The 13984-nt window shown below is 35.7% G+C and overlaps 1 protein-coding gene across 2 annotated transcripts in view; it reads right to left on the reverse strand.

Moving 5' to 3' along the window:
• Nucleotides 1-5012, reverse strand: part of dnaaf4 (dynein axonemal assembly factor 4) — a 29996-nt gene extending 24984 nt beyond the window's left edge. Inside the window, exons 1-4 of one of the 2 annotated variants that reach the window (XM_057835916.1) lie at nucleotides 4864-5012; nucleotides 4663-4793; nucleotides 2095-2242; nucleotides 750-883 (exon numbers count right to left, since the gene is read on the reverse strand). In XM_057835916.1, coding sequence (XP_057691899.1) covers nucleotides 750-883; nucleotides 2095-2242; nucleotides 4663-4779 — 399 coding nt within the window. In that variant the 5' untranslated portion in view covers nucleotides 4780-4793; nucleotides 4864-5012. The remainder of the gene's footprint in view (nucleotides 1-749; nucleotides 884-2094; nucleotides 2243-4662; nucleotides 4794-4863) is intronic. The other variant, XM_057835917.1, reaches the window with a different exon arrangement.
• Between the last annotated feature and the right edge of the window lie 8972 nt (nucleotides 5013-13984).

Below are 13984 nucleotides of genomic sequence, written 5' to 3' on the forward strand. Positions count from 1 at the left end.
TGCCGTATTTGAAGCGCAGATTTTAACCTCTCTCCCAGTTTTTATTTGGTTGACCACGGAAAACCGGTGATATGAGCCTTTTCATTTCATAATAGGAAATATGTTTTCTTCACTAAAGGGCACTCATGCTCTTTGCACGAATGATGCTTCATTTCTGTAGATTTTTTTTTTCTCCCGGAATTGTATTTTTTTTTTGGGTATTTCTTTGGCTTAACGTGGTTATGTAATACGTTATAGTAGAGTATAATAATAACAGTTCATATATGCAGAAATAGGAGAAATACATATATCATAAAAAAAAAAAAAAATCAAACATCGTAAGCAGTTACTCACCATGTTACTCACTGCTTGAGTATTCTTTTCAACAAATACTTTTTTTTACTTGTACTTGAGTAATTTTTTTGGATGACTACTTTTACTTGAGTTATATTTTTCTGAAGTAACACTACTATTACTTGAGTAAAATTTTTGGCTACTTTACTCACCTCTGGTAGAAATGAAACTCCTCACTTATGTCACTTAAAAAATAATTCCTTGGTATCAAGATGCCACAAGATTGCGGTAACGCATTACTCTTATTACTTGATTACAAAAACAGTAACACAGTGCTTTTTAAAACCCTCAAAATATAGTAGGGGTTTATGACGCTATATACTTAAATAATGACACAATCCGTATCAGTAATGGAGCTTGGCCTTTTATGATAATACATTTCAAATTTCATTTGAGGAATTTGAAGTGTTGCTTACGTTCATCATTGTCTTGAGAGCGTATTTCTTCTCATTATGCTTTTTCTCTGCTTTGTTTTTGGCCTCTGCAGCAAGCTTTTCCTGCATTTTGGACAGAGCTCTCTCCCGGATTTCTGTTTTTGTTTCTTTATCATCTGAAACACAGTGCAAGTACAGAACGTACGTATGTCACAAGATGAGATGGTTAATAAATGAATAAGTAGTTCTCAATATTTTCTAGAGTTGTCCGATATATAGTGTAGTCAATAATATCTGCCGATAAAAGCATTATAAAATGATATCTGATTATGGATGTCCCGATCACATATTTTTGCACTTCAGTCCGAGTCACCGAATTTTGAGAATCTGCCGATACCAAGTCCCAATGCTAGCCGGGAAAATATATTTTTTGTTTTTGTAACGAAAGTTCCAAACATGCTACTGTCCCACCGTAGCGCTTTCATAATATGAATTATTTTAAAACAAGAACAACATAGAAAAATGCTCGTCTTTATTAGTGGTCGACCGCCTTTTAAGGTGTTTACTGAATGATCCTTACACTGTAAATGTAACTCGTAGCGTAGTATTGCGTTAGCATTAGCTTTAGCATGGCGAGCATCTTAGGGCGCTAGCACTGTTTGGTCCATTTTAGTCCGCTTCGTTTTGTAAATGTGAACGCGCATCTGAAAATGTTAAGTCTACGAACGCATACATCGGTATCGATTTGGCAGCGGTATCGGATTATTGGAGTTGGACAATATCGGGATATCGGTTATTAGTTAAAGTCATTATTGGACAACTCAAATATTTTCATTTCATTATTTATATTTTATGTATACAGAAAACAAATAGATTTTAAAATATTTACAATTTAATATATTTTTTTTCAATATCGATACTATACTAAATATACTAACCTGACTGAAGCAATAAGCTTCATTTGTACATTTTAGTACACTGAATTCCATCGATATGTACAGTTTTCCAAACATATATTAGCCTATCTTATCTTTAAAAATGGGAGTGAGTATAGGACAATTCAACCTGAGACTGTTTTACGTTGCAAATCACAGCAAGAAATATTTTGAGGGCTTATATGCAAAACACCAAACAATGAACAAACATTTATCATATTGTTAATTTTGAAGGAACATGAGTTTCAAAATCCACTTAAACTTTGTCACGTTTTTGAAACAAGCATGAGTTAAGGGTCTCTGTCGCAATAGACAATGCGGACAGATCAGAAACTTCCAGGTTTGACTTTTGGCTGGCTCATTGCTTGAGATAAAAAAAACATCCAGCTAATCTGAGCTTTCATCAGAAGCAAGGTCAAAAATATGCCAATCACTTAGATGTAAAGACTTACATGTGGTTATTGACAAATGCTCCCACAGTTTGTTAGTCCTCTTTGACAAACTGATGACCGCGACTCCATTTCCAATTTTTGCTGAGCTTTGTACATCATCAACAAGCTCAGATGGGAAAACCTCCAAAAGAAAAGGTGGGAAATGAACCTATTGGGAAAAATGACAGAGTAAATATCATGTAAAAACAATCAATGGAAATCAAATGATTTATCGGTTATCTTGAAATAATTTTCACCTAATTCATGTGCAATAAGGAAACAAGTGGGGTTTTCGTGGGTTCTGAGAAATCTGACAAATCAAATCTGACAAATTTGTATTTTCAGGATGAACTCTATGGCTAAACCTAAGGACCGAGCATTTTGCCTGACAAGGAGGATCTAGCTAGACTGTACTGGAGTCAACAACGTTATTCCGCTTTGCGCCTACAGTATTTACACTATCGCTATCGGAAAAGCACTTTCTCAACTTAGAAAAGACATCTTTTACTTTGGACTGGGGCTGTTCAAGGAGGTCCTTCTTTACTTTCAAGACTTAATTCTAGTCAGGACAGCGAAACACCTGAAACTTAATGAAGAAATGGATGTATTTTACAGGATCATAGATTTGTTTTGTTTTGTTTTGTTTTGTTTTGTTTGGAGAGGCACGTGACTTGGTTCATGAGAAAAAATTAGGTCAGACTATGAAACAAATATTTCAAAATTGGTGAAATATTTGAACATTATGAATAGAATACTTTCACAACTGCACAGAGTATTTCTGTATTGTCTAAAAATAAAATTCATTTTTTGCACAACACAACATAATTCAATGGATAGTTTTAAGTGAGAAATTGCAATGCTTAATACTCAACTGCTGAAGAAATAGGGCAAAAAAGTGTGTGAAAACAATGCTACTTCATGTATTCATTTCATTCATTGATCTTCTGTGCCGATTATCTTCACGAGGAATGTGAGCGGTGCTAGAGCCTATCCCAGCCAACTATGGGCAGTATGCAGGATAGGTATACATCTTGAATTGGTCGCCAGTTAATTTGCATGGCACAAGAAGACAACCATTCACGCAATCATTCACACACTTCCACCCAAGAACAATTTAGAGTGTTATTAGGTTTAATTTATTATCTTTATTACTTATTTATTTATCTTTTAAACCAGTATTATTGTTATATTTAATGTCTGGATGCTAATTTAATTGTAAATACACTAAGGTATTTGGCTCAAAATATGTAAATTTGGACTAACAGTTCCTCACATGATCACCTCTGCACACATGTCACTGTAAATGTTTATCGGTGTTATGTTAAAGCTGCTGCCCCCACGACCGGATCCCGGAGCAAGCGGAAGATGATGGATGGATGGATGGATGGATGGATGGATGGATGGATGGATGGATGGACTATGATTCACATTATGAGCAATTCATGTTTTCATATAATTTCCCAATGCCATTCACAGACTTTAAATTAGTAATAAAAGCAATTCCACTGGGATTGATGCCACTAATTAAAAACCATCTGAAATATGTCAGAAAGAGGTTAATGGAACCTTGTCTTACATCGAATGCATCTGAAATAAAGGATATGAAGTATAAAAATAAACATATTACTGTTACATGTTACTAAACAGAAATAACTAAATTGTTCCAAGAGGAAAGTTTTTTGTAACGCTCAAATTGAATATATAAACTGGAGAAAAGATTGGCTGTTACCGTACAAATACTGTATTTCCAATAAAGCAAAGGTGGAACATCTGAATAAATTTAAATAAAAAAATATAAATACAAAAATATATATTTTACATAAATAAATCCAACTAATCTTTTTGATATTATGATGTGTGCTCTTTCTGTAGAAACGATACGGAAACAATAATGCATTTATTTTTTTGAATGTGTAAAAACAAAGCAATTTGGGACTGCTTTTGAACCCGTTTTTTCATGGTTTACTGGCCCCTACAACTTGAATTTATATATATATATATATATATATATATATATATATATACATATAAAATTCTTCAAGCTAATTTTTTTTTTAAATTCACAAACAGATGTTCACAAAGAAACCTCATATATTTGCAGTTTTCCTCTCAGAAATAAATTATACACAGAAATTAATAAGATTAGTGAGCAATAAAAAAAAAAAGTAGCAAACTGATGAGGATGTTTTTTTTCCTGAAGACGCTAGTTAACATTTCTATAATTTTACATGTTAAACTGTATGTATGTTTTGTTTTTTAATTACTGTTGTTTATTTTGCAATGATAACATTACTGCATTGATTACATCTGTATGTTTCAATTTTTTTGTCAACCGACTGTTTTGTGAAGCAGATGTTTGTATGCATGTACAGTAAATTTGAATAATAATAATAATAATAATAATAATAAAATATGATTCAAATTATATTTACAGGCAAAATCGTTTTTATCAAAATGTATTTATTTGATTCCATTATATTTTATATTAAGTTTACTACTTGGTTACCAGGCCCAAATCTTGTGTATTAAAGTTCAAATTGGATATGTGTGTGTTTAGTTACCGAAACACAATTACTGGGGGCATGTTACCTTAAGGTACTCGTCTGACGAGACAATGTCCACTTTCGTGGCTCCTTTGAGAGGCACGCTGATGAAAACCATCGACTCTGTTTGCGTCCACGAGTGGTCTGTTACAAGCAGAGGCATTTCGGACCTGCAGACTTCCAACATAAACACTTTCATGTAGTACAGGGAAGGGAAACCGAGGAGCGAAAGGCTGACTATTATTACCTTGCGCTTCAGCAGGTTACGATGTCCTTGTCTAAAAATTTCTCCAAGTTTAGTGGTTTATGGTTATCTAGATAAATGTTTAAGCCACGCTAAATTTGCGATTCTAGACTATTTTATCACTGCGTAAATGTGAGCGGAATAGGGCAAACGGCTCTGGGAGATACTACAACAGTGTCTCGTCGCTATGGATACCAGTATCGACTGTTATTGTAGCACAGCTAACTAACGTGCCGACGTAGCGGCCATATTGGAAGGGGCCATAGTTCCATCAAAAGCAATGCGTGGTCATTCAAATGAAATCATTACTCACTCACCTCTCAACCGATTTTCATCAAGTTAAGTTTTTCCTAGACTTAAAAGCAGGTGCTATTTGTACAGATACTTTTATTATTATTATTATTTTTCAATTATACAACTTTAGGATGCAATTGTAGTTATTTTACTGCTTTAGAGGCCAGGAAATCTTACAATTTATAATTGTCTCTACACATAATTACCCATTTATCCACCCATCTATTCTCTGTACCCATGGACTTCCCAGATAGCAGACAGACGTTGAATCAACATTCCGCTGTCAATCTTATATCGTTGAATCAACGTTGACACCCAACATTGATTTGTCATCACTTTTGCACCCTTGATTATTGTTGTTCCAACGTTGAAATCCTTACAAAACCTAAACGTCATTTCGATTATTAATTGTATAGACCCTACCCACCGACGTCACAAAATCACGTGCTCGCTGTATTGTTCCGCCCCCTTGTATGTCATTTTGTGTCTGTATTATCAATGGTCTCAATTGATCGAGCAATTTATAATGCATTTCATGGAAGACCCGGTGCTTTCGGATGCCGTAAACTCACTTGATGCGTTGCATAAAAGGCGTTATGTGGAAAAGCTTCAGTTTATCCATTCGCCAGATCCATATTTGATGCCTAAATCGATGTTTTTCGACCCGCTGTCTCCGCCGTATTTGCCTGTCATCTGCTAGCTACCCTGATATATACAACTATCTTGTCCACACAAAATCAGCCTATTCTCACGAAAGTTTGAAAAACTTTAAGAGCTTGGAGGCTTATAAATACTTTGTTGCTGGTTGGGTGAAACAGGTCCTCGTCCACGAAAATTCGGCAGGAATCTATCTTGTGCTTGGAAAGGTGAGTTACGAAATTTTCAATTCAAAATCTTTTGTTCTTGCTAACATCCACTGTCAAGTCTAATGTATTTCATGTCATTTGTCAATGGAGCTAGGGCTTTTAATGTTTATATGGTTTAGCGATAGCACTCTCACTACATACATACGTGTATGTTGTTGGCGGTTAGCCTAGCAATGATCTTAATTGTGGTTGTCAGCCCAAAACCCTCCAAATATATATTAAATGCATCTTACCAGATATAAAATGACTACTACATAATCTGTGGTAATCGTTCGGAGCCCAGTTTTCTCGTCGAATTGCAGCAGCCCATCTCGCTCTCTCCTCTCCGGGTCTCTCGGAATCCGGCAGAACTTCAAGTCTCTCCGTCTATCTTCTCTGTTATTGCAACCGACCGCCACACACGCCTTCACCATTTTGATTATTAATGTTAACGAGCAGAAAAACACGCCGTAAATAGGAGGAATGTACGTAGCCGTAACAGGTAAACACGATGTGTTGACGGACAATTGGGCGGCACCAGTCAGGAGAGCGGAGTTGTGACGTCACGTGGGTAGGGTCTATTGGAACAATGCTGACTCAATTTTTTTTTTTTTTTTTTTGCTTTAAAAATAAGCAGTTTTTATTTTGACCACACAACAGCTTTGACATCTTATTTATTTATTTATTTTTTAAACAGTACAAAACATACATATACCAAACATTACAAAACAAATAGTTCACATAGAATATACCCCTCTCAACATATATACATCATAAGACATAAAAAAACTAAATCAAAATAAAAATAAAAAATAAATCAAATTTTAAGTGGAAACCAATCATATGCCAAACAATTTTGCATGAGCTTCAATAGCAGACTTGCATTTTTTATTTTCTATCATATTAAGTGATGTGAAATATGATTCAACTTCAACCAAAAAAACGTTAAAGTTCGGATTAACTTTTTGAAATTTAGATTTATGAATATGAAATTTCCCTAACAATATATAAAGATTTAACATAGTAAATATTTTTTTATCTTTTGATTCAAATACAGTAATGATCATTTTTCCCGTCAAGTCAATGTTTTGTTTAGTTTGACTCAAAATATATTTTTGAAGATCCGTCCAAAACTTTAGACTAATGGGGCAACCATAAAATAAATGAGTCACGCTTTCAGGTTCAGTCAGACAAAATGTACATTTGTTGTCAATATCCTTAAAACGAGACAAGTACACATTAGTCGGATATATATTATGTAAAATTTTCAAGTGCAATTCCCTTACTTTGTTGGAAACAAACAGTTTAAAAGGAACAAGCCACACCTCCCTCCATTTAATATTATCAAACTGTGCATTCCAAAAGAATTTCCCCCTAGGTACAATTTTCCTCTTACTATAGAAGGATTCCCTTATATGTTTGTTTGTACAGTTCTTGCTCAAAAGATCTATATTATTTAAGTAAAGGATCTCATCACCGGCTTGGTCATTCTGTCTTTTATACTCTTTCATTAGTTCTAAAATTCCCCTGGGGATGGAGTGAAACACAAAATGAAATTCTTTAAATTTAATGGGAAATTCTTTTTCTGTTAGAAATTCTCCATAAGAAAAAAGCTGTCCATCACCGTTAAATAAATCCTTCACATATACAATATTTTTATCAATCCAATTTTGTATCAAGAGTGACTTGTTCCTTTTTGTTATATACTCATTATTCCAAATAATATATTTGTGTGGAGAAAAATTGTGAGAGTGACATAACTTCCAAGACAACAAGGCTTGTTGATAAAAACCTGACATTTTAACTGGAAGTTTCGAGACCATGTAATTACATGACAACAGAAATCGAAGACCTCCAACCTTGTTGAAAATATTATTTGGGATGAAATACCAGATTGAATTCGGTGCTTTTAAACATTCTTTTAACCATTTGATTTTAAAAGTATAATTCAAGTCTGTAAAGTCCAAGAGTTCAAGTCCACCTTCAGTCCTGGAACCAGAAAGTAGAGTTCTTTTGAGATGATGGTGCTTATTTTCCAAACAAAATCAACCAGCATTTTATTAATTGCTTTGCAAGTAGAATCAAAGACTTCTATGGAAAGTGTTGGATAGACAAACCTGGAAACACCTTCAGCTTTCGTTAAGAGAACCCTCCCTAAAATAGATAAGTCTCTTTGAAGCCACATATTTAGTATTGTTTTAGTTCTTTGTATTCTTTGGGAGAAATTAAATTGTTGACACTCCTTAGCATTCCTACAGACATGAATCCCAAGGTATCGAACACACTCCTTCACAGGCATATCATACAAAGTTTTCACGTCAGTTTGATACAGACATAAGATTTCACACTTAGACTTATTAAGTTTTAATCCTGAGGCAAATGAGAACTCATCTATTTGAGAAATGGCATAACCAATCTGTTGTTTATCTTTTAGGAATAACACCGTATCATCAGCTAGTTGAGTCATTTTAATCTCTTTACCAAAGATGGACAACCCCTTAATACAGGGATTATGTAAAATACTTAACGAAAGTAATTCCACTACAATCAGAAATAAAAATGGAGAAATTGGACATCCCTGTCTTACAGATCAGAGGACAGGAAATCTTCTAGTTGTGGCTGGATATAACATAACACAGCTATCAATACCAGTGTAAAACATTTCAATGGTTGAAACAAATTTTTCACCGAACCCAAATGTTCGAAGAGCTTGGAACAAAAAGTAATTTTCCACTGTATCAGTACTTCTCAAATAGTGGGGCGCGCCCCCCTGGGGGGGCGCAGAGCAATGCCAGGGGGGGCGCATGTGACCTCGGGGAACATGTTTTATGTGTTTTTTTTTTTTTTTTGCCGTACTGGAATAAAGTGTACTTGCACATCCACTCAGTAGGTGGCAGTGGCGCTCTCATTTTCAGAGTGCGCGCAGTATTTTTGAACTAAGGAAGAGCACTCAGCACACACAGACAACAGATATGAACAGCAGTGTGCCACCGCCGTTTTCGAAAGCCGTTTTCCGACCGGACTCACTCACGCAGCGACCCACTGTCTTGTCCGGTTCTCACGTCGCCGCCCGAGAAGTGCCATTTTCGGCTTGGGATCGTCACGACGACTGCCCTCACCTACGGTTCTACCTCGGCCGCCGTGAATGCGCTTTTTTTCGTGCCGTTTGCCTTTTAGCTTTGACTTTTAATACAGTGGGTGATGATGAAAGACCACTGTTTACTGTGTCTAAAAATAATTATAGCAGATAGCAAGAAGCCAAATCAATAATTGTTAAGCCGCTTGATTTTTTCAGTGAAAACGTGCCGTATATTGCCAACAATCGTCCTGCTTTGTCAGTGTTATATCAGTAAGCCAGTGAGCATTGTTAGCATGCTAATTGAAAAATAACTCCACATCATTGCAAAGGAGGTAAATACTGTGAGCAGCAAAAATAAAAACTGTCCTGTCCAAGGACACTTTTCCCCCCTTTTATTCAGATTTGTTTTTTCGGTCACATTTTTTGGCACATTGTCCTCATGAGTGAATGTTTCTAATCAATTTTAATTTGGTATTATTTACTGATTTTATTACATTTTATTTTTCTGTATCAAATGGTCAAAAATGTACCTTGAGTGTATTTTTTTAGTTTGGATGTGAATTTTTTTTTTTAATTCAGGCAAATTGATGCACGTCAAGTCTTCTCTGTTACAAACAAAACAATGTTTATAATAAAGTTATACTTTATTATAAGTTGATCTGTTACTTTTTTTCTTTATTAGAAAAAAAGGACACAATGTTAGGCAGATGCGTATTTATAATAGTAATTTTATAGACAAATGATACTATTTACAGTGGCGGCAGAGAGTTTGGGGGGGCGCGAAACATTTACGTCTTCCTTGGGGGGGCGTGACAGAAAATAATTGAGAAGCACTGCACTGTATCAAAGGCTTTATAAAAATCAAGAAATACCATAAGTGAATCAGTTTCTATATTTTCAGAGTATTCCAGCAAATCTAAAACAAGTCTCACATTTGAGCTGATATGTCGATGAGCCATAAACCCAGTTTGGTTTTCACTTATAATCTCATTAAGACCACTTTTCAGCCTTTTAGCAAATATTGAGGACAGAATCTTATAATCCACATTTAACAGTGTAATTGGTCTCCAATTTTCCACTAATAAGTGATCCTTGTCAGGTTTAGGTATTAATGTTATTATGCCTTGTTTCATACTCGTGGACATTTCCTTGTTAATCAAACATTCCCTGAACATTTCAAATAAATGATCTCCAATAGTATCCCAGAAGAATACATAGAATTCTACCGATAAGCCGTCCGTTCCTGGTGCTCTCCCCTTTTTCATAGCGTGAGTGGTCTCGTAAATCTCATTTTTGGTCAATTGTTGTTCACAGCTTTGTTTGAAGTGCTCTGAAACATTAGGAGTAAATAATTTAACCGTCTCAAAGAATGTATTGCAAGCTTGAGCATTACAATTTGATGTATATATATTGGAATAAAATGATTCAACATATTGTGAGATTTTCAGGTGATCAGTGGTTACAGCGTCATCAATCCTAAGGGCTGAAATATTATTTCTTTTCTTATTTCGTTTCTCCAAAGCAAAAAAGTACCCAGAATTTTTTTCACCTGACTCAAGCCATTTTGCCCTTGACCTAATAAAGGCTCCTTTAGCCAAATTAATATAAGCATTGTCAATGTCTTCTCTTATTCCTTTAAGTTTGATTACCTCTTCCTCGGTTAAACTTTCTTTTCTCATCAAAGAATTTAATTCAGACATCATTTTTATTTCTTTGGCACAATTAACTCTCTTAATTTCCTTACTACGTTTTATTGCCATATCTCTTATTTTGAACTTGAAATATTCCCATTTCTGTACTGGCTTCATCTCCATTTTCCCAAGTATCTGTTTCGCTGTTCGCTTTACCATATCACAAAATGACTTGTCTTTTAACAAGTCATTATTTAGTTTCCAAAACCCTCTTGAATTACCCTTCTGTAGTGTTGATCCCACTAAATGAATTGAAACCAATTTGTGGTCTGATAAAGGAGCTAGGTCATGAGAAGACTCAGAGACATATTGTAAACCTGATGGTGAAATAAGCCATAAATCAATTCTTGACTGCAAAGACCTTTTAGCATTACTCCATGTGAATTCCTTTTTATCAGGGTTCAAAAACCTCCATACATCAACAACTGAAAAATTTTCACCGATAAATGCTGTACTCTTAAAGCTGGAGTGTTGAGCAGTTCTTACTGGTATTCTATCTATAAGATCATCAGGAGCGTCATTATAATCTCCCCCAAGAATTAGATGTGCTTCGTCATATTTTGCTTGAAGGATTTTCAGTCTTTTGGTCAATTGTGAACACATATTTTTTGCTTGATTAGTATTATACATATACAGATTGCAAAGTATAAAGAAGGTGTTATCCAATTTAACCACCAAAACCATCCACCTGCCATCATCAGAGAAAAAAGATTCAACTATTATACCTTTAAAGTTATTTAAGAGAATAGCTACCCCTGCAGATCGTTGAGTAGCATGACAAAAATAACATTGGTCACCCCATTGTGTTTTCCAAAATTTCACATCACTTTCACACGAATGTGTTTCTTGTAAAAAAAAACAAGTCTGCATTTTTACGTCTACAGAACATGTAAACAGCTTTCCTCTTCGTATTATCTCGAATACCTCTAACATTGAATGATATGATTTTTAAAGAACTAAAAAGTATGTCTGTCATAATAATAACAAAAAATATGTATATATTCCAAGTGTAAACTAGATGTCTGTTAAGACACTTAGCAAAATAGAATTATGAAAAAAAAAACACTTAGGGAACTAGATACCCTTTCTAAGAAAGATTCCCAATTTCAACGGAAGCACCCTCAAATATCGAAAAACATATTTGGACTCCACTGAATTATACATCGTGCAGTATGTTAATCACTAATCAGTTTTTTCCTACTGAGAGTGAACTGCGAAAGAAGAACTTAACATAACTTTGGTGTACAATAATATTGAACTTGTCTAATACGACATTACCCGTGAGGTAACATATACCAAAAATATAAACAAATTAAATTAACCTCAATTTAGCACTAATTTAGGAGCAAACCATTAATCCCTTGCAGTATGTCTCACGCCGTCGATAATGGCCACCGGACCCATCCATCTGGTCTTCTTTCCTTCCTCCCGCGCTTGCTTGACGAGCGGCCAAAGTTTGTTTCTGGACTGTCTCTCCTTGTAGGTGAGATCTTCTGCCATCCTGAGCTTGCTCTTCTTCATCACGTCGGCGTCGAACGCGGCTTTACACACCTTGTGTCGAAATGTGCGCATCGTAAACTGTATGATGATAGGACGTGCACTGTCGTCATCTCGCCTGCGCCAGACTCTGTGTACAGTATCCACTGTAAATCCAAGCTTGCTCTTTTCCTCTGGGATGATTTGAGCGATGATATCCAACACCTTTTTTCTGACATCTTCATCCCCTTGTTCACGAAGGTTCAATAAACGAAGGTTCCAACGCCGGCTGTATCTTATAGCCTCTTCTTGCTTCTCTTGAAGTACGGTGACACTCTCGTTAAGTTTCTTCACAGCTTCATCCGTAACTTCATGAAGAATTTTAACACTCTTCAGATCTTCTTGTATAGCAATGACCGCCGCCGTATTCTTCATCACCATATCTTCAAATTTCGAGAAGCGAGCATTTAATCCATTAACCGCCCTCAAGATGTCGGCATTGGAAACATCGTCTTTTCCTTCACTCGCCCTCTTTTCCTCCGCTCTAGACTTCTTTGGATTAGGGCTGTGAATCGGAGTATCAGGAAGAGGTGTGAGCAAACTCGGCAAAGACTCCTCATGCTCCATTTCAACAAACAATGCCGACTTCTTTCTTGTTTCTTTCCTCGCCGTTCCTCCACGTGCCCAGGCGTTGTTTTCGTGTACCACTCTTCACCACAAAAGTGAAAAAAGCTACGAAAAAATGTGAAAATAGCTCCAAAACTGTACACCTAATATCAGAATACAGTCACAACTCAAAAAATCATATATTTTGAGTCCTTTCCATTCGTCTTAAGGCTCGATACTTCCGTAAAAACTTAGAGCTCAGAAAAACACATCTAGCCCGGTCGCCATCTTGGACACCCCCCCTGACTCAATGTTATGTTTTCCGTCATTTTCAACTGTGACGCTATTAAAGCGTTCAAAGATGCCCATATTTAGAGGTCCTGCTTTATTTACAGACAGGAGAAAAAACTAGGGTGACTATTAAAATGGCGATAAAAAATTTTATATATCAAATAATTTTATAATGAATAAATAAATAATGAAAATAAAAACTTGGCTAGATTTCAAATTATTTTTCACTGAATCTCAACAATAGAAAACTTCATTAAGTCTCAGTAAAGTTATTTCAATCTCCTCCTCAGTCTGACGAGCTTCGCTGCGAACTTTGCCATCATCGCGGTCTGGGCCATAGTGTAGCCACATCTGCACAACAGCAGCAAATGCATATTGTGATGCGTCCACGGTCTATCCCTATCTGCCTCTTCGGTGAATCTGAAAAATACGAACAAAATGGCATTCACAGTTGATTAATATCAAGGAATTCAAGCAGGTATCATGGGTCAGTTTAGCATACTTCAGTATTTTGTGGTGAAGTTTCTCAACCAATCCCAAACCAACAGAGCTTAGCTACTTATGACCGCACTGTGTTGGTGTTCAATAAATTAATTTAGACAAGGCTCGATTGTGTCATATTTAGTGATTTTGGCGCTTTAATTGGAAAAACAATTACGTTTGCCTGAACTAAGTTGTACTTAGCAAGCATCCAGGCTAAGTAGGTTTTGCAAATGCACAGTTTCTTACAATTTCAGCAAATTTGTCACATTGTGTCAGGCAAGCAGTTTTAAATACAACTTTGATGACAAACGCGGTTTATTCTTCTGTAAGACATCATTGCTGATAAAGGCTCTGAAGAA

The sequence above is a fragment of the Corythoichthys intestinalis genome, chromosome 5, assembly GCF_030265065.1.
Source record: "Corythoichthys intestinalis isolate RoL2023-P3 chromosome 5, ASM3026506v1, whole genome shotgun sequence".
Taxonomy (NCBI): Eukaryota; Metazoa; Chordata; class Actinopteri; order Syngnathiformes; family Syngnathidae; genus Corythoichthys; species Corythoichthys intestinalis.